This window comes from Merops nubicus, unplaced genomic scaffold (assembly GCF_000691845.1).
Source record: "Merops nubicus isolate BGI_N331 unplaced genomic scaffold, ASM69184v1 scaffold18458, whole genome shotgun sequence".
Taxonomy (NCBI): domain Eukaryota; kingdom Metazoa; phylum Chordata; class Aves; order Coraciiformes; family Meropidae; genus Merops; species Merops nubicus.
In genome coordinates this window covers 16,781-39,002 of record NW_008626565.1, presented here as the reverse complement: position 1 = coordinate 39,002, position 22,222 = coordinate 16,781, and the positions used below count along the sequence as shown (strand labels likewise).

General features: G+C 39.1%; 1 protein-coding gene across 1 annotated transcript; it reads right to left on the bottom strand.

Annotated features, from left to right (window-relative positions):
• Window positions 1–1,194: 1,194 nt before the first annotated feature.
• LOC103778473 (transmembrane protein FLJ37396) lies at window positions 1,195–21,726 on the bottom strand (the record flags this gene model as incomplete). The annotated part of the gene is given in 11 exon segments (XM_008946062.1): window positions 1,195–1,332; window positions 2,197–2,287; window positions 3,501–3,627; window positions 6,258–6,444; window positions 9,913–10,062; window positions 10,729–10,796; window positions 12,000–12,210; window positions 15,065–15,159; window positions 17,448–17,548; window positions 17,550–17,638; window positions 21,559–21,726. Coding segments are annotated over 11 exon segments (1,425 nt in total), but the record flags the coding sequence as incomplete, so codon positions are not given.
• Window positions 21,727–22,222: the final 496 nt, after the last annotated feature.

Genomic DNA, 22,222 nt, shown 5'->3' with positions numbered 1-22,222 from the left:
AGGTTAACTCCCCTTATCTGTAGCCTCCCAGACAGCCTTAAGACACACGTAGCTCCTGTCCAGGACCATACACAAACTACGGGTGCTAAGAATGCTGTTGCAGCTCAAGCACTGCCCTTGTAGCAGTCAGCCCACGTAACTCCCTCCTTAGCTGTTTTGCTTGGCTTGCTCAGCTCCCAGGAGGCAGTGACCAGCTGGGCTCCCAGCATGACAGCCAGGCAGTCAGCACGTGCACGGCTGTGAACTTGCCTCAAAACACAGTGAGTGCTTCTTGCCCAGCTAGACAGCAAGACAGGGGCCCTTCCCATGCACAGGAATGAGCTGGGGATACTGCCTGTTGGCAAGAGACTGAGCATGGGGACCATAGGGTGGGATGCAAGAGGGGGGATGAACAGGGTGTGCTAAGGAATGTGGAAAGAGACATCCGTACAAGCACGGAGAAGGCAAGACAAGCCCTCAAGAATCTCTGCTTATGAATTCAGAATTGCATACAAGGTCACTTAGGCCATTGCTATAATGCAGCTGTTTCTGGGAAAAAAAAACACAACAGCTGAATAAGCAAATGTGACACAGAGCCCTTCAACAATGTAACAGGTATGAAGCAAGGGAAGCTCATGAGCACCATATATAAAACACAGGATACAAAAAAAAAAAATGAGGAACAGTAATGGTTTGGTGACCCTGGCAGGTAGCTTTTGAACCAACATTATAGCATAAGGCTGACATGAATGTTTCCCATTGGAAATGCTGTTGACCATACTTCTTTTTTCAGCAGACTGGACAAATGAAAGTGGCAGAAATGGTTTTGCCATCCCAGAAGAATGCGTATTTCAAGGTCAGGCTGTGCTTACTAGCCTTCCACATGCATACCACAGGCTGTAAGATTTCACCTATGTCTTTTGAATCCAATTCATCTCCAAACTCTTTCAGTCCTCTCATGAGGTATATTTTTAGCTATGCTTCATCACTGACCCAGGGAATAGACTTTAAATAAATCACTGATATGACACCATTTATTTATATGTCCTATGCTAATATACAATCACCGAGGTTCTTGCAGTCATCAGTGACGCTGTTCCAAGTGTTGGGCAGGACTGCCATCCAGTTGATTGCTAACAGAAGTTATTCTCTTTCAGCTAAGTTGGACAAAACCCACTATTACTAGTGCAATGTGAGGAAGAAGATGCTGCTAACCTTTATGTCCAGGGTACAGGGAGGCTGGACCAAGTAACAAAAGGAGGCTTGCTGAACAGCCACCAAATGAGCATTTTTCTGAGTGACCTGACAGGCCAGGAAAAGTTGCATGTTTCTTATTCCAGATGGACACAAGAGCTAAGAAGAGAGAAAAAAAAAATGTATTAGACATTTCTTCTGCTGTTTAAAAAACAGGTTACCTTCCAGACATCACTCTCTTTCTTGTGGTACTTCAGCAGCTTAATTTAATAAAAGGATGGGTAAGGGAAAGCATTCCATTATATTTGTATATGTTGTTATCATTGAAAACATGACTGAATGCAGAGATCAAGGAAATATTTAACTAATTTCTATTTAGCGAGTTGCATTCTCAGCTCTATTCTGTAGAGCAGGATGGTGCCAGACAGTGCAGCCAAGTGCAAACAGGCTTAAAGAGTAGACACCAAATAAAACATTTGGTTTTCCTTAGCAAATTTGAAGTTACATGCCACCCCGATGCAGAGTACAGGTAGTGACTAAGCTGATGACAAGGAGACTTTGTGGAGTGCTTTAAAGAAGAAATCTCCATGGCCTGGCTGTCTGTGATACTGTTTTAAACACCTGTACAAAGAGGAAAGGACTAAATATGCAAAATAGCATTGAAGACTAAGATTGTTTTCTTTAATTACAGAACTCTTTACACCAAGCATTGTTACTACATGTACATACAGCTACACAGAGCCATCTTGCTTTATTTAACAAAGTTCCTTAGACAAAATTCTGTTGACTTAAAGAGTTTCATCCCAGTAAGGTTCCCTGGATTAGACCACATCAACAATCAATTTTCAGTGCAATTTTATGACGCTAATTATGAAATACTAGACTAAATCATATTATCACTCAAAGACAAACTATAGAGAAGTTTATAGAGCCTAGTAAACACATGACTGAGTCCCTTTCATACTTTAGCAAATAAATGACATAATACACATTCTCATTTATTCTGCGAATTAAGTCATACACCTGCATAATACCATCTCTTGTATGGAAACTAAACTTTCCAATATGACTGTCAATTTCCTGGATGCTTAACAGTAAGCTAGATGGAATAGGCCTGCAATGAAAGCAAAATTATCTATAAACATGGAGTATCACAGAGAAAGAAACCAAACTGAAGATGAGAGGGAAATAGTGATATATTCAGAAATACTTTTAATTTCTTTCCCTGTTTAAATTTAGAACACATAATGGAATTGGACACTGTAGTCCTAATCTAGTAGTCTTAAGATGTTGCTTTAGTTCACAGAAGTAGTATTGTAAGAAAAAGAACCTATCCTGTGATGTTTTGTGATCAATATTACAGTGATTCATCAGCTCCTCCTAGATGAGCTTGGTCTAAACCAGTGAAAAATCTGCTTGTTCAATTAACCATGCATTGTTTCAAGCGCTGGTTCCTAATGTGTTTTTATTGTGCTGCTGTACTGTCTTCTGAGCTCTGACCTCCATCACTGCCCATATTCAATTAGCAGCTGAAGTTTCATTCTAGGTTACTTGCAATTGCTAAATTTGTTTGGAACAGCCCAGTTTTCACAGGAGGTGAGGGTGTATACCAGTTAATAGGATGCAAACAGCAGCACAGAACTGCAGGTGCTATAGGTACAGGTGGTACAGGTCGGAAGGGGACCCTGCTGCCCATGTTAGCCATAGGGAACAACTGACAGGAAGCCCTCCCTTTATCTAGTAAGAGAATTCACACATTGTTTCCTTTCTGTTTCCTACACCTGAATCTAAAATACACACAATCACACAAACTGGTGTATTTATGTATGCCTTTTCCTTATGCAGAGACTATATCTGGTAGTCACTGAGTTGAAAAGCAATGATCAAAGCTGTTGCGTCATGAAGTGCAGTATAAGTCTAGGAGATAAGCTTTCTTCATGCTCAGAATTAGGAGTTTATTCACAGCAGTTTCTGAGACCCCATTTTGCTGCCTATGGGGTTTGTGGCAATCACTTTCAGGCCAGCTTGTTAGGCATCCCTCACTTTGAAAGAAAATGCACTTCAGTTCCAAAATTGCCAGTATTCCACACAAATTCAGTGTCTCCTCACTTCCACTTCTCAAAAGCTTTAAATTAGCATTATTCAGTGCCAGACTCTATAGAAAAAGGAATCAAATGCAACATTTTATATTTTCTGCTTGAATAATTTTATATATTTTACACATGGAAGTTTTTGTGGCTTTTATGTGAGCCTAAGCAGACTAAAGGCTTGATTCCATCCAATCTAAAGAGATTATGCCCCGTGAAACACAAAAAAATTTGGTCTACCTGTCAACACAGCTGTCATCTTCCAAGAGAGATGGAATGAATACTAGTAGGAGGTGGTCTGCTTTCTCCCTGTGAGATGCAGATTTGAAGAGCACAGGCCTCAGGTACAAATGGAACTCCCCAAAACCTGCTTTGATAGCAAAAGCCTTTTACAAGCTAGAAACAAAAACACATGGATGCTTTGAAAAATTAACTTTCTTCCTGCTGTGAGTAATATACATCTAGAAACCTACATCCATCAGGTTCCAATGAGACATCTGCATTCAACTTAAAACATTTTTTGGCACCTGAAATAGTATGATGGATATGAAGCAAACAAGCATTGTATCCAGATAGCTGACGGTTGCTTAGCATCACCCATTTGAGTGACAACAGCAGCACATACAAACAAAGGACAATAAGTTATGAGTCTACAATGTCATAAAGGTAAATCAAGGGAAATATGCTAAATGCTCCTATTTAGAAAGGACTGCATCTGGCAGAGAGGTGAAGAGTATTATTTCAGACTAGAAATTGGAAAGAGAACTGAATGCAAGAGTAGAAGCTTCAATAGACAAGCACAGCTCCTACACATCATTACTATTAAAACAGTGAGTTCATAACTGAGAAATATTTATTCTAGAAGCCCCAAGTATGAACCAATACAAATACAACCTCCTCAGTATATAACAAATTATGAGGGCAGTCCATTAGCAGACAGTAAACACATGGCCTGGATGCAAACATTAGCTCCAGAAATGTCTAAAGCATCAGGTGACAGAAGCTGGGCACTGTCCTGCTTTTTATGTTCCCTCTCTAGGGATCCATCCCTACACACCTTCAGATGCAAGCCTATAGAAACACTGATCTGGCCTGTGATGACTTTTCTCATGTAGTATAAGAAGATGTTAAAAAGAAATGATGTGACTTCTTGATCCAGACTGCAAAGGAATAAGATATTCCCTTGTGTCCTCCTAACATCTAAGGCAGATGTTTTATCAGTCAAGAAATCAGATCACAGAGAAGCTATGCTGTAATATTGTGATAATGACACAAATAGGGCCTGTGGCTCACCTGTCTTAAAGATGTCTAGGTTTTCAGCTGTCGAAAATAAATGCTGCTTACGTTTTGATACAGACTTTAAATTTTCAACAAGAAAGCCAGAGAAACGGTTAAGATAAACCATGACCGGAATGTTCCCTATTGCAAATAATCCCATCCCACAAATGCTTTTCATAAATGAGTCAAGACCTATTTTAAAAATAGGTTTCCTATCTGTTGGTTTTCTACCCTTTTCTCTTCTTCCATAATTTTGTTGTTTGATTCTTAGAAATTCCCTTTTAATTTCCAGCTTAAATTTATTCATAGTGATTAAATCCATTTGTTCTGCTGCCAAAATTGGCCTTTATCTTAAATCGATCCTCTTTGTACCCAGTGCTCGTGCCGCTGGTGTATTTCGAGAGAACAATCTTATCTCCTCTCAGCCTTCATTTTGCTAGGATAAACAAGCCAAGATATTTTCTTTGCTTTTTTAAAATACATTCTCTTACTTCCCCTCAGCGTACTATTAGATCATCTTAGCTTCCATTCCAATCTGAATTTATTGTGCCTGAACACAAATCTCCAAATTATACTTAATAACTCAGGTGAGGCCTCAGCAGAACCACATACACAGCACCGATTCTCACTCTCTCGACTGGTTAGAGAACTCGTTGCCTGATTCACAATAAGACATATTGGCTTTACCCCCACCGACGTGATATGTTGGCAGTTTACAGTGACCCCATGGCCAGTTACACACCTAGTTCTTGGTCCTCCTCTGTTGCTTCCAACTAATAATCTCAAAGTTCACAGGAGAATTTCCTATTATTATGCATAACCTTAAGCTTTGTGTTATTGATGCTTATCTCCTTTCTACTATTCCAGTCCTTAGAACTGTGAGTTCTTCCTGTAAGATATTCCATTTATTTTCCATATCAGTTTTATCTGCCAATGCTACAATGTCCTGGGTTTAATAACACCCTCTTATGTTTTCTACTGAGATCATTAATAAAAATGTCAAGTAATATGCAGCTGAACAATAGGAATTTCACCAATAACCTGCCTCCAAGCCAGTAGTTCAATACTACCCTTTGTAGTCTCCCCACAACCCTTTGTGGGACTCCTCACAGTCCTCATCTCCTTTGTCTTTCTGTACAAATTGTCATCACCTCCAGCTGATAACTCCATAAATGAAGGGCACTGACTTCCTTTGTGTAGCTTATTTCATTATCACTGTACGGATCACCATAGCCAGAACAATTTTTACGCTTTCCTACATCTAGTGGTGAACAAAGCTTGTACTTCTTGTGTGCCTTTCCTTATATTGCACTGCTTTTCATAAGAAAGCAGTTAAAATCATCATCTTTGCAAAACTCTGCAGGAGGTATCTTTGTTTTAATTTGATCTGTGAATTCCTCCTGCTCCTCATCCTTTTAACAAAATTTTGGTATTTTCACTGGCAAAGGACCTCTCAGGTTAATCTTTGCAGAGCAGTGTGGCCTCAGCTTTTGAAGTTAATGAACATCTGCAAACCTCAGGTAGTCTCCATCTCCACATAACAAGCAAATGTGCCTTCCACAACACAAATGCAGGCACTCCTGCTCTTTCTGTGTGTTTTTCCAACTATAGTAGGTGGCATACTTAAAATAAGGTGCTTTTTCCCTAAAAACCACACTTTGCTGAGGTCACCAAAGCTAGAACAGCACTACTGACCCACTGACCTGGCTAACCACACACTCTCTGTCACCACCTCCAGCAGCCAATGGTGGAGTGTGAGAAGCTCCAGGACTGTGGAGAAGGAATCCAAGATAAACAGCTGGTTTTCTCTGCCTATCTTTATTCCTTCACCTGCTCCCACCTCTAATAGTGACAAAGCAATCTCTTGCACCAGCACAGCATTTTCTATCAGTACCTCAGCAAATAACTGCAAAGAAAGGGGAAGGAAACAAAAAAAGGAACCAGAGAAATAATTTACATACAGATGAAAGAGGTCTTTAAATACTTTAGTAGACTCTTGTCCTTTTACTTTTCCTGAAGTAAATCATGACTTGAGTTGCTACTACCTTGCAACCTATGCAAGGTCAGAATTCTGCCCACCCTGTCCTATCCTGACCCCCCAAAATACACTAATGTCTTGCCATCAAAAATAAAGACACTGAATCTATAAATTGGCTTCACTCAAAGAATTTAAAGTTTGGGGTTTTTTTTTATATCTAACAGAAGATATTTGACTTTTTTATTATAATAAAAATTCAGAAGGTTTTTACATGTGTACACCTCTCTAAAGCACAGGGTCTGTAACTTGGTTGACTTATTACTAGCTGAGGCCATTCCTCCTCTAAAGAGTACATAGATCCCAGCACGTGTCACTGTATATATGATGGTCCCAAAATGGAGACAACAAACTCATATGGTCAGGTAACTCAGCAAAGTTGGACCCCATTTCTACTAGGATGGTGTAAACCTCCAAAAGAACAGAAACCCCAGGAAAGAAAAATGCTCAAAAGCTGCAGCTTGGTAATGTGGAGAGATGGAAAGAAGACAATGGTCCATTGGGTGTTGTGCTGTGGAAGTGGTGGCAGGAATAGCTTCTGGCTCTGTCTGCAGGAAAAGATGCTCCCTGTCTGTTACAACCTTTACAACTCTGCCACCCTGCTCATGTCAAACAGGGTAGATGTGGCCACTGCTACAGCTGAGTAGCTTCACAGTTTGCTGCTTATGAGCAATGAACCATGAGGAGATCTGAACCCAGCTATGCAGTTATTATTAAAAAAAGTCTAGATTTTAACACCTGTCATTCACTATACCTTCATAGCTACACTGGGGAAAAAAAAAAGGTTGAAAAGACAACACCCCAAAGTGAAGTGTCAGAAGTTGTGCAACCTTATTTTGTCCCTCTTACCCAGTACTTTACAATGTCATCTTGTAATTCTCTGATTCTGGATGAGTGGGACAGGATAACCCATTTTTATGTGTTTCTTCACAGAGCTGCTATGAGGAGAGTAGCATCTTCCCTATTTCCAGTGAGGACAAGAGAAGAGGTAATAAGCTTAGACTATAGAAAGGCACATCTGTGCTAGACTCTAAGGACAACTTACTAAAGGTGAAGCTGGTGAAGCATATGACAGACTGCTTGAAAACATCTATCACATGATGTGCTTAAAAGCAGGACAGCTATTTCACTCATGGGAGTAATGTCAGTATAGCTGATCCTGACTTGGGGTGAGCAAGGAAGATCTCACAGGTTCCCATGGATCATTTGGTCTTTTAATTCCAGAATTCACTTTTGTCTACAGTTGGCACTCTGATATTTCAACAAGAGGACAAGCACCTGCTCCCAGATTGGCAGCATCTGTACCTCATCCCTGAGTAATTTCTTTATTATGATGCTGAAAGATATTTATGAAGTCAGAAGGAGAATAAAAACTGGATATTATAAAACTGTCCTTAGTGAAGGATTGGAATAACATGAAAGAATGAGGTACAGGGTCACAAAAAGAGCAGTCTAGGAAGGACAGAAATGTTGATTTTAGCATGCCTAGTCAAAAAACGATGTAACCATGTAAAGAATGCATCATCATGCTTATGCAAAAGGAAAACAAATTAAATCTGCTCTGGCAAAGGTAAATTTCCTAAAATTTAAATGCTTGACTTTTACAACATTAGTGTCTTTCTAAAATGGCCTGCTTGTGTACATTTGTCTCATCTGCAGCTTCTGTTGGAGGAAAAGGAATGGGCAAGAAGTAAACACAACAGAAGTCCTCCCTTTTCCCCTTTGCACAGCAGTGTGGTAACTGTAAGATCCATCACAGAATTCTGCCACTGACTTCTTGCATTTAAAATTTATAAAGCAAATATTTGTTTGTGATCTGCTGTGGACAAAAGAGTAACAGGACACTGCCAGCAGATTTTATTGGCATCAGAGAGATGCTGAGTAAGTAATTTTGGTGTTTTGCTTTAGGCCAGGGAGGGGAGAATCCTAGGAGGCTGTGCCCTTCTGCCTTTAGTTTGCCTCTTCACTTTCATACCCAGCACTGTCTTCACAGTCTCTTCATCTAATCAGTTCTGCCTCTGTGCCTCAAACTTTTCATTTTCATCCCCACTCCCTTGATCAGCAAGTCCTGTTATCACTGCTTTTGGACAGCTTGAAACAATCTCTTTAACAAACCATTCTCAGTCTTTCACTCCTATCTGAGATGCCTTCTTGCCCCAGCCCCAGTCTGCAGTGCACTTTTTCCCCTGTATCTTTTCCTCCCAAAAGGAAAGAACCAACTAGTCTCTGTCTCCGAGCTTTTCACCTACCTTAATCCTCATTCCCATTTACTGGCTGCCACCCCACTTATCAAGCCATCAGTATTTATTCCGTGCTCCTGCCCACCTCCTGCTCCACTAGCAGAGCTGCTGCATCTCCCCTGTAATCTGCCCAGCCACCTTCCTCTGCTGTCTCCCATGAAGGCAACATGAGTGACAGTGCACTCATTTTCCATGCTCAGACCCAAATCAAACACAGATCACTTAGAACTGAGCTTTTACTGCAGAGTCAGTGGAAAGTCCTGATTTGCCTCAGGTTATAGATACACCAGGGCACACTGAAACATCAGATAATGGCTTCCTACTGTGCATATTGCAATAGCTTGTTTTATTTTAGTTTATGCTGGCCAAACTTGGCAGGAATGAAACCATAGTATATCTCTACCTAATGAGTCTTCTCAACCTTGAACTGTGTGCTTCAAAGCATAGCTGCATGACAATCTTGAATAGAAAACAGATAATTTATTTTCCATTTCTTGCTTTCAGCAACAACTGAACTGACTAATTAAAAAAAAAAATAATCAACCTGATAGAGATGTCCAGCACCGATAATTTCATTCACAATAATTAGCATTTATCAAAATTATAACCAATTAAATTCAGAGTTCAACATCAGGAAATGGTGGAAATTACAGTAATAACTGGCTCCACCTATAACAATAATTGCTTTAATATCCATTATTTTTTTCTTTTCCAGACTGTACATACACATATACACAAAACCTGGAGACTTCCCGTGTTCTCATGTCAGTTTAAGTGTGAGCATTTTCCTTCTCATTACATTGATTGTCCTTACTTTATACCGGTATGAGATCAGTTCTACCTTACTATGTTCACTTACAGAAGAAAATCTGGGTTTAAAGGTGAGTGGAATGGATCTTCACCAATCATAAACCATGAATTAATAATAATATAGCTAGAACTTTCACCATCAAGCATAAATGAACACACGCTTGGGCATTCTGCTTTAAACAATCAATACTAACATAATAATGCAACTTACATCTTTTTGAATCTGAGAGATGTAAGAGGTTTATGGTTTTTCCATAGTTAGCCACTCAACAACTACTAGCTAAAGTACTTGCTTTTCTAGATTGCTTGCTTTACTGACTGCTTTTAGTATACAGATCTTGTAGAATTCCTGGTAGATATACACAAGAGCTTTGGGGATCAAGCACACCAGAACAAGAGAAGGGTGAAATTCCAGTAAATAAATGTTCTCCAAAAATTCCTCCAAAAAACAACAACAACAACAACAACAACAAAAAAGTATAAATAGCTCTCAGATAAGCCTTTTATAAATTGTATATATAAAGAAACCTTGCAATTGCTTAATTTGAGAGAATAAATTGCAATAGCTTTAGTGCACATCAGAAATCAATCATCAAATCTGAAAGTAGAACTGAAGCCTTAATAAACTTGATTATGTTGGAACATGTCTAAGTAGTCTCATTTGCTAATGAAAACAGAAAATGATTAAAATTCTTTTTTCTTATCTGACGTGTTTCATTAACTACATTTTCATCTCTATTATGCCTGCCCATTAAAATTGTCTGTGCTTGCAAACAAGCCCTCCAATAACCAACACAAAATCAAAATGTGTGCAGAAGGAGGAATAGGGCCAAGGGGCTTGAGACAGGCAAGGGTGTGACTTCTGGGTGTCTATTAACTGCTGTGTAAACTCTTAGTATAACCCACAGTGCTGCACAGCTGCAGGATGGGGAACATGGGGCAGGTCTGTACTGCAGATAATGGGGGGATTCCATGTATGAAAACAATACTTGCCAAGTGGGCAGCAGTGCTCGAAAGAGTAATAGACTGTGGCCAAAGAGCAGTAGAACGGGTGAAGTCAGGTCAAGAAACAGATGCAGCGAGTCTAAAGCAAGGCTAACCTCACCTCAGTACCCACTTTCATCATTATTGTGCAATAATCCGTACCCATTGGAATATTAATGCCCCAATGCACTGCAAGATGCAATTACCAAATCCATTGTCATGAGTGGGCAGTGTAAAGGCGGTGAGGGAGGAATCATTTTTCTTCTTGATGTTTTTTTCTGGCTAAATAGTATAAGACTAAACAACACAAAATACTCATCTATTCCTTGATTCACCTTAAGGCTGCCATTTTTTCAAACAGTCTTATTTTTGGGTGCTGGATCCTGAATTTTTCAACCACAGAAACTAGAACAGAAAAAGATAATCACCAGAAAAATAAAACTCTGAATTACTCACTAGCTAATGTTAACTAGAAATCAAGGCAAACTCATCTATTCTTCATTTAAGCATAAGCTCCAAAATTTTCTATTTTTATATATATATATATACACACACAAATTTTCAAGTCAATTATATATGTACCCACTTCAGATGAACAATTCCTGCTAAAATTATTTTTAATCTTTCATATTTCTTCAGAACAAAATTTGATCTCCAAGGATACCGACAAGGCTCCATTTTTTTTGCTAGCAATATGTTAGCATTAGTGGCAACGGCAGCACAGCAGTCTTGTACCAAACCCCAAACTTCCATTTATGGACTAAAAGTCAGGTTACAAAGGCTAGCTAATTAAACTTCCCAACTTGCAGCCTCTGAAATCAAAGCTTAGAGAAAAGAAATATCCTGTGGCAGGATACAGAGAAAAGATGAGGCAGGGTTTTAAAACAGAGAAAATCTGAAGATTTCAAATGTTGTGTTTTAATTATTAGCACAGGCATTCACAACTATCTGAAATACACTGCTTTTCAACATGCACTTTAAAGTATAAGCCTTGCTTATATTCTGTTTAAAGTCTCTTCTTTCTTACTATAAACAGGACTAGTTCCTTATCTATGGCATTATAGAATAAACACAGATTATAATTTTATTTAGCTTCCACCCCTCTCAACTGTTATTTCTAATTGTCTCAAATGGCAGCAGATGTGGCTTTAACATGACATATATATGAGGCTCTGCAATCTTTCCAACATTTTCTTTCTGATATTGATGAAATGATAGCTTTCTGCTTTTGAGCTTTGGGCCTTCAGTTTACAAGGCACCCATAGACTTCACCATTTATTTCATTTGTATTGACCCATCTCAACACTGTAAATCCATGCAGGCTATAATCTAAGCTTCCCATTTTGGATTTCACCTCCTATTTCCCCAAGATGGATAGACTGTAAAATCAACCTCCTTGTTGGTTTACTATGTCCCTCAGTAGCTGGAGTTTCAGGTGAAGTTGTAAACAGATGCATTCATCTTTGTAGGTGTTGACAAAATATTCAAGGTTGAGATCAAACCATGGACACTTACGCATGATGTCAGTTATCGCTTGGGCCAAAGCAAATCTTACCTCTGGGTCCAAAGCATGCTGGTAAGCTTCATAGAGAACATCTAGAAGCTGAGAGATATTCAGAAGCACATTTAGAAATGTTTGTTCACCCAAAGAGTTATTCTTTGTTGGGGGGAGATTTCTGAACATGGAAGCTGCCACCTGTATCACACCAACAGTGACTGGGTGTGGCATCTTTTTTTCTGGCACAGGATACTTCATCAGAAAGCTCAAGAACAGAACATACAAGAAACGTCCCACAGTAGAAATTTATTCCAGATCTTCTATAGTTAACATCGGGGGTTTTTTTACTGAAGCATGAAGAATTTTTATTCTACACATTTTTCCTTTAAAAAAGTAACAAGGCAATGCACTTACTACTTCAAAACACCTACTTCTTTCTACATTTAATCCATTCTCTGTTTCTTTTCCAGCCTGCACACTGGTTTCATACCATTGCAAACTCCATTTCCCCCAACCAGAAACATACAAACTCATCTGAGACTCTGTTATCTCATTTGGCAATGACTGTCACAGTAATTTTATATTCTTTGGAGAAATTCCGAATTAATAGAAAATGTAATTAAAGATGTACAAAAGTGCACGCCCTCTTCAAGCTGCTCTACTAAGAATAGCTTTATTTAAATAAAAAGTGTTAATTAAATAAAAAATTTAATTACAAATACCCACATCTTAGGACAGAAAAAGAAATGTGCCAAGTATGACAGCACATGAACTCTTGAGATGACATTGCAGTACTTTTTGGTCAGATGACAGAGGATTAAAAATATTAATTGCTTTGTTTATGGACAAATAGGTCATGTCAATATGAAATGGTCTACATCTGGCTGTGTTACAGATTCATTCCACACAGAAGTGAAAAAGCATCCACATTACTTTACATATTGAGACCAGAAGACTGTGGATGAGGGAGATGCAGGAGGACTTAGGAGGTAACTCGATGGCTGAGAATTCAGATTTCAAGGGTGACAGTCAAGTTCTCTGACTTAGACCTACCTGACCTGGACTGTTCTGGAGGAAGCTAAGACAGTGTTTGAGCAACAGGCCACAAGCAAGTTTTATATTGGCTAATCTAAACTGTCTCAGTTCCAGGACAAAGGACTATTGTTTCCTCATTCAGAAAGAACTCTAGCCCAGCTGGAATGAAAACTAGCAAGACCCAGTTCCATTTAATTTCAGCTGAAAGCAAAAGAATTCCATCAACAGCACATCTGTACATTTACTCCCACCTAGAGAGTTAGGCTGTGTGAGCAGTTCCAGGATATACTCTTTGACAGTTTTTGAAGACAGTGCATTTTTGCTGTAGAAGTTACCTTCTTCTCTACTCAGTGTTCTTCTTCCAAAAACAATGCAGGTTTCCTTATGCAGAAGGCTCGTGATAAAAATAAAAGGTAGATTCACAGAGGCAGTGTGATCATACGGCAACAGAAAGCAAAGCCTGTTGGGATGAGAGCAGAAACTTAGTGAACTAGCCATTTAGGCAGTATTTCATACAGCTCCATCACACAAAGCTCCTCCATGAAAACAGGACAGTATCCTCAGGAGATTTCTTAAACTACATACAAGTATTTTAGTTTAAAATGTTTTCTGTTTAAAGTCTTCAGTGGCACACAGGAGATTCCCTAACACCGTCTAGCACTGCTATTTTGAGAGCTGCCCTATGTTACTCCAGGACCAAGAACAAAACATTTGAAGTGTGTGAAGGCAACCTCAATTAGTGCCATTTCTCCCTGTTTCTGAAGTTGGCTATCTGCTCCTCTCCACTTCCTGCAGCATTGTCCTTGGGACTGGTGAGTCCCATGGAGAGAAACTCTTCCAATCTCCCTTGGGCCCCTTCCTCTGAACTTGCCAAATCTTCACCTTTCAAGACTGTAGTCTTTGGGCAGAAAGTGTGTATGCTTTTGTGTACCATGGCAAAATACAGACACATATTCAGAGAGAGGAAGTGGAAAGCCAGCAGGCTATGCAGCAGCCCTTGTGAATGGCAAAGCTACAAATCACTTAACACACATTTTTAGTTTTGGTTGGTGTGTTGTGTTTTCTTTTTAAATCTATATTAAATGGTGGCATTTTTTTTCCTCAGATTAACTAACAAAAAAGAAATACATATATAATATATAGTAATATATATATAGGTTTTATTAATAAATGGATTCTTTTCTATGCTGTAACATACAAAATATACCTCTGTCTCTTTCTGGTAAAAGGTAATCCAAATGATGGGCCTAGCCAGCTGCAGATTGAATCTCTCCTCTATGGGCTTCACACGGACACCATGATTATAGTTCTAATGACAGCCATAAGACATTTCTTGCACCAGCCCTAGAGAGGCAGGACCACATTAAAAAAATCACATCTTGGACTTCCTAGTGCCCCAGGTTCCTCAGGGATGCACCTGATTCTTCCTAGTCTGCATTTGCTCCATTCCGTGGCACGCAAGGAGGGACATAACATGCTTTGCAGTTTTGCTCTGGTGATTGCCTTGTCCTTCCCAATTATTCTTCCCAATTATCCTTCCCAATTATCCAGTGGTGGGTGACTCTCCCAAAGGCTTTGCAGAAGTGCTTCCAGTCCCTGGCACAGAAGCTACGGAGGATGTTGTCCAACAACAAGAGCATTTCAGCTCCCTTACTGCAAAAGCCACTACGTGGGGTTTTTTGGACGCAACTCACAGCACTCAGCAGTGCCAGCCCTCTGCACCCAGCCCAGTACCAGGCTCCCAAAGCATCTGAAACCTGCACCACCACCCGTGGTTGCCGGCTCTGGCATCTGTGCGTATATAGAACGGGAAATGTTGAAAGAGAACCTTACGCAACCTGAAGTGAACTGATTGCAAATCACTGTTTTCAGTCCAAGAAAAGCTTCTGTAACTGGCATTTTTTTTCCAAGAGAGCAGTTTCACAGGTCCAGAGGTCAAGAAGCACAGCCAATTGATCCACAGAGATGGGTCCCCAGCCATGATGTTGCAGCCACTGGACTGCTCACAAGCTACATTGCCTAAGACAAAAAAAAAAAAAAAAATAAGTAGAAAACAAGCAGATGCCAGTATCAGAGGGATTTCCACATGCCCAGAGTCCCAGGGTTTGTGGTAACCCTTTTTATTTACAGCAAAGGGTTGTGGTTTTTTGCTTGCTAGGGAGCCTTAGGCCAGGAAAAGATTTCAAGTCCCATAAGCTCTGGAGGACTCCAGAGTATTCTACCAGGCAAAGAGCAAGTTCACCATGCATTTGGTTTAAACATATCTCTTCCATCATCTTTTAACAAACATTCCTTGAGATAAAGGGCCATGGCTGAAGTTCAAAAGACCCATATCAAGAGACAAAGCCAGAGAAAGCACAAGAAAACTAAGGGAGAAAGTCGCATGGACTACTCAAAGATGAACGTTACAAAGAGATATAGAAGGGCACAGTGCAGAGCTAGGGGAGGGTTTTCTTTTCAGATAGCTTGGTATTAGAAAAGTCAGTCTTCAAAATACAAAAATTACTGTGAAGGAAGAAAAAAATCACTGCAGATGTTTCTTCACTAGCAGCCTGTGAGAAATCCTTCTGGTTCCTTAGCTGTGATATTATCTGAATTAGAGCTAATTTTGACAATAAATGATAAATGAAGTAGAGTGAATCGGAAATGTTTAAAGCTGTAGAGTTAAAAATCAGCCATGGGGTACATAGAAGAGGCTTTAGTAGCTACTCTTCAGCTCCAGACTTTAAGTGTCTTGTTTTTCAAAAAGCTGAACAAGAGAGTCATTTGAAGTCTATGATCACTAGAGAAGTCAACATTAAAAGTGTTTAAGATCATGGCACACAGAAAGAGACCATAACAAGAAGGAGCATAAGGAGTTAGGACAGGTTGTGTGTTATCAGTTCTCAAATGTACTGTGTGAAGGTGATAATAAAGTGACCTATAAACACAGGAACTGCTATACCACACTACCAGAGTACCCTACTTCATTCAGTAGTCTGCCTCCTCTCATGATGAATCACAGAATGGTTGAGGTTGGAAGGGACCTCGGGAGGTCATTCAGCATAACCCCCTGCTCCCAAACAGGGTCACCTAAGGTGGGTTGCCCAGGACTATGTCCAGTCAGGTTTTGAATATCTCCACAGATGAAGACTTTGCAGCTTTTCCGGGCAATGTCTCAATGTTTGACACCCTCACGGTAAAAATGTGTCTTCTTGTGTTCAGATGGAATTTATGTGTTTACATTTTCACTCATTGCCTCTGGTCCTGTTAGTGGGGTCCACTGAGAAGAGTCTGACTCTGTCTTCTTCATTCCCTCCCACCAGGTATATATATACATACTGATTAGATCCCTCCTGAGCCTTCTCCAGGCAGAACATTCCCAGTTCTCTCAGCCTCTCCTCATATGAAAGATGCTCCAGAATAAGGTCCACAGTAAGGACCTTCAGGTAACTTCAAAGAAGGTCCTACCAAGCATTTAGTAATTCAAAGGTTTGTAAAGGGTTTTGATCATCTTGGTCCTCAACTATGCCCTACATTCTCTGTCAGAACATTCAATTTAGGGAAGCATGCTAAAACATCAGGAACATTATCCTATCAATATGGAAAGTCATTCCAGTGATATAAGAGGTGTTTTGTGCAATTCTCTGAATATCATACATTTGTGCCATTTATTCACTCTTTTCTAATGGCCCTCCCCTCATACTTTGTACAATAACAAGTTTCTTCCTCTTTGCTATTCTAGAAGTACAGCTGCTCTTCTTAGAAGTCTGTAATACAGTCTGTCTCAATTCAGTTCCTACTATAAAAATGAAAGCAGCAGGAAAAAAGGAAGTCTGGAACATCAAATATTTTGCAGCTTCTTATTTACAGCTGAGAAAAGTTTAAAAGTGGTGGGAAGTAAATTTAGTTCTGAAGAAAAACAATCCAATACATTAATTAGAAGACATTCAGAAATAATTAACAGTATTATTTTCTGACTCTCTCTGTGCCTTGAAGATGTGCTTCCTCATTATATTACTTAACTACATCAGTAAATGTGCCTTCTGTGTTATTTTCCCCTCCAGGATGACTTTGATGTCTATGACCCTGAATAAATGCAAAACTATGACATTAACAATGTGTGACAAGCAATCTCACATGCTCAGCTAGGTCTTTGCAACACATTCATCACTTGGCTAACCAGTGGAAAAAGAAAGGTCCCAAAAATACAGTTAGAACATGGTCCTGCAGAAGTACAGCAACAGTTCAAAAAGTCATAGGACTGGCCTACCTTGAAAACAGCAAACCAAGTTATCACAGTTGCTCTGGACCTGTAGATATCTTACTTTTAACTTTCTCAGTGTACTGGCTGGCCACAAGCAGCAGCTGGTTCTCAAGCTCCTTCAGGTCCTCTAAGGCCACATGATATATTATATAAACCTCATGGGTCCTGTGTGTGAATATATCCATCTTCACTAGCGTGAGAGTCAGCATGGTTTTCCACCTCTGCAGACTCCATGAAGTGAGTGCTGTGGACCTATGCTGTGAAAAAGAAACAGAGATATAAGCAATCATTTCTGCAAGGGTTTCAGTTCTGTATAATCAATGTACCAGAGAGCGGACCAGGACCAGAAACATGGTATTTTGTCACTAGCAAAGAACAATAAAATAAAATACTGCCAAAATACTATTTTTTTACAGGTAACACCTACACTGTGATTGCATTTTTACTATCATGCAGTAAGACTGTAAAACTGTATGAAATTTCTATTGTGCCTAGTTTTTCCATCAGGCATATAGAACCACAAAAAGCACCAAGACTTCTAAATGAGAAGATTAGCTCTAGAACTAAGGTGGAACTTTTTTCACTTTTTCTCATTTAGCTCAAATTCGGCAAAAAGTGTCTCAGATTCTGATATTCAAATACAAAGTTAACATTTTTTAAAGCCTTGTTGGGTACTTGCAAGATTTGGAGAAAAGCTCACACAGACAGAGAGAAAGACATTAGCATGAATTAAAAGAAATGTCCTTTTACTGCTGTCCCAAATTGCTGCGATATCAGCACTTGTTCAATAGAATAGTTTAACAATCACCTTACTTTTCTAAAAAAGCATCAGCATCTTAGAAGAGAATAATTTACCTTGGCAGTGAGTCACTCGTTAGCTTGGTAACATCCCAGGCAACAATCCAGGACTGCAGTCAGCAGAAGTGGTGTTAGTTTTCAAAATATTCTGTTTCTTGATTAGGGGTGCCACAAAGGGAATAACATACCTCTGTTTCTAGGAGTATAATTACAGAAATTAATCTCCCATTCTAAATAAACTTTTTGTACATGGGGTATAACCATAGAAGTTTTTAAAAATCGTTCCTCTTGTAAGAAGCTAGCAAACAAATACAAGCTCCTCATTTTCCATTGTTTGTTTTTACTATTTCCTGGCATGTAATGCACCTTTGTTCTCACTTCAGTACCATATAATAATGTACAATGTACTGGGACTTCCTCCTTTCACTGTCTCTCCCAACATATGTCCTTATAAGATCCCCAGTGCTACCCAAACTTCACAAGCTAGCACCTGGATGTCTCAAATTTTATTAAAAGACAGGATGGAGGAAAGGAAAAGCTATTCACTTCACTAAAATCTTAGTCAAATGTAAATGTACTGGGAAGAACAGCTTGCCAGCTTCACAAATCTATGGTGGATCAGGATCCATTACTCACCGTAAAGTTAATGAGGCAGCTCTGCAAAATGTATGCCTAATTTGAACATAAAGTTGGATCAGCCTGGTCAGATTCCTTTCCTTTTTTTGATACAGTGTTCTACACTCTCTGTTCTTTCCTTATTCTTCTGAACAGACTATTTGTTTCACTGCTTTTTTTTGGTGGTGGGTTGCAGAATTTGCAAAAGGTTAAATCAAAGTCCTTTATAGAAGAATTAAGTTCAACTTGATTTAGGTATATAACTGAGTAAATACTGAGCCATAGCAGTAGGATTTTAGAAGGGGTTTTTAGTTATGTTTTTAAATATCCTTATGGAGAACATTCATTGATGTATCTCCACTTTCAAGCTCTTGAAATTTTTTTCTGTTGACTTCTGCTCTCTCCCGCTCCTAAAAATCTCCATTAAGACCACTGCTTTCTACAGAAAGGGCATGTGACTACAAAACTGAGGTGTTCTTAGAAAATAAAACCAAATAGAAATGAAGACTTCCTCCCTGACATGTTTGTTTTGGGAGACATATTTTAAAAAGACTATCCAATCCTTGTAATTACTACTTATGCCTACAAAAAATATTTATGTTAATACCCAGTTATATATGTCTATAGCAACAAATCAAGTAACTGGATACATATGTGTGATGGTTTTTGCCTGCAGGTTTTGGCTTTCCTCCTTTAGTTCTTCTCAGGTTTACTGGGCCTTAACAAACTCCTTTTGGCTTACAAAGCAACACTTGATGCACCTACATTTATTTTATTTACTTTATTCCAAGCTGAATCTCAACAGGGGACAGAAAAGAATTTTAATGAAAAGTAATGCATTGTTTTGCAGGGTTTTCTGTCACTGAAACTCACACCTCTCATGACCTCTATCCTGAGTGGGAGGGTACAACACTGCCTCAGAGTCTCAGTTTTGGATACACTGTGTGATGAGCCACCACATGGGCTCACAGCTTAAAATGTGGAGAGAGAAATAATACAGGTTCGCCTCCAATTTTGGGCATAGATTAGATAAAATATTTTAAAAGCAATACCATATGCTTTGGTTTTATAGCATAGACCAGAGAGTTTGATAGATTGGTCTCAATAAGTTTGCTAGAAAATGGTTCTGTTATTGTTTTGGTTCTTGAGAGATAGTCTGTGCAGTATATTAAGGAAGAAGAAGCACCACATTAGAACCTGTAGCATATTATAACCTGTAGTTAAGGAAATATGCTTGCCCCGTTTCTAAATTTGTTTGCAATTAAACTGTAATAGGATTTGTAAATATTTATCTAAGGTTTAGTTGAAGCTGAAGTGTGTATATATCCATATCCATGTACTAGTCCTGGGAAAGAGCAGCCACTGTGAAATAACATCTCTCACTGCTAGGGACTCTCTGAAGTACTTCACAGCTAATCTCAAGATCAGAGAATGCTTAGATGGAAGGTTAGGATTGATCTTTGAATCATTTCTTCTATGAGAGAAAAAAAGAGAATGAAAATAAATTTATATTATGCAGAGCTCAGAACTTGTCACGCCTGCCCCCCAGAAAACGGACCCCTCCAACTGGAAAACATAAGTTTTTAAATAACTTTTTATGATTTGAAAATTCAAAGATGCTGCAACGTCCTGTTCAGTATTTCTTCAGTAGAAAATCACAGTTTTCTAGTTCCAAGTAGCTTATCATTTAGGGAATTTAACTGATTAGATTTTTAAAGGATAAGTGTGGCCATATTAGAAATAAAACTAAAGATACATTAAAAATATCATCAACATTATGCTCTCTACACATATTTTATTTTCTAAGAGGTTTAGGGTTTGTTATGTTCAGGGACATGACTTTTTTTTCTGGTTTGGGTTGGGGGTGGAGGGTTGAAAACTTAAACTACAAATGGGGGCAGGAAGTATACTTCCTTTCTGGTTCTAGCCACAGTTCTTCTATGAAGTGGCTTCTGTGTTTAAAAAAAAAAAAGTTTTCAGTAAAGGAGAAATAAATGTGATCTCAGAATTTGAAAAAAACCCTCCTGTTAAAATAGCATCATGTTTCTTCATGCCTTCTACAGGAGAACTTTGGGATGAGTGTTATGTAGCAAAGCTGCAACGAAATTCTATAGCTTAAAAGACAAAATACTATATCACAGCAAACCACTAATTTCAGCATGATAGATTGATTCTGTTCACTGTATTTTACCAAAAAAAAAAAGTCAGGCAAACCAAAGTTTAATAAGCCTTAGGAATTTAATTCAAATTATTATTTTCCAATCTGTGAAGCTAAGTGTACTAATTATTTCACTTCAGCCACATGCACTCATCCCAGCTTAAAAACCAGTAAGTCATAACCTCTACATAAATCTAACTAATACATTTTAGAAGTCATCAGGAGTTACTCAAACAAGAATTTCCAAAAATTGCAAAATGCCTTAGATTTCTTAGGAACAGCTACTCTGTGTGATAATCCCACACATACAAAGGTCCCAGTTTAAGCACAGTCAGCAGCAGCAGCCTAAGTAAATGTTTATCTGGCAGGCAGTGTTGACATCACACTTTTACGTGCCTGAATTTTCTCAGAGGTTTGCTACAGACTGCTGGTAGCTGTAGGTATTTAGTTTGTTAAGGCAAGACATGTGGTTCTGAGGAACAAGCTACACTGATTGATTCAGCAATTGATCATGACATAGCTTTCATGGAAAAGAAAGCTTGATTAGGCACTCCTGTTGAAGCACACATTCTGGAAGAGGAAAGGCTGGGTGATAGCTCACCTTGTAGTCAACTGGTGTGTAGTGAATATACAGCTGTGAACTTAGGCCATCAAAACCACCAGTGCTTCTTTTGGCAGCACTGACCCAGGAGGTGTCTTCTGCACTGGGAATTAGGTGGCCAGCCTTCAAGGAGAGGCCAGCGGTACTGATGGTCAGGCTTCTCTCCATGGATCGGGAGTAATTAAGGATCCCCAGGGACACTCACTGAAACAAACCACAGCAAATGCACAGCTGCATTTTCAGTTTGGTGACAGTCCCCCTTTTCAAAAATTAACTCTGATCTGCAGATTTTATGTCGAGTTTTTTTACCGTTAGTTCCCGGAGTTTCAGGTGACATAAGAAAGGAAAGGACAAGTAGCTCCTCTCCTCACCACATGCTTCCTGTGAGCAGTCACTGTGCCCTCTTCTAATCCCAGCAGTTGCAAGCTGCCTGAATTACATCTTTCTCCAGACAGAATAAGTATAATTGCATTTTTGCTACTCAAGAAGATTTTTAAACCTTTTTAAAGTAAACAGTTTTGCTGTGTAAGAGAAGGCTGTTGCTGCCTACAGGAATGACTGTCATGGAAACCTGCAGTATGGAATGATGGAAAAGGATGGCTCTACTGCTGCTGTCAGAGAAACAGGCTGATATAATGTTTCTTTCTTATCTCAGGTTTTATTT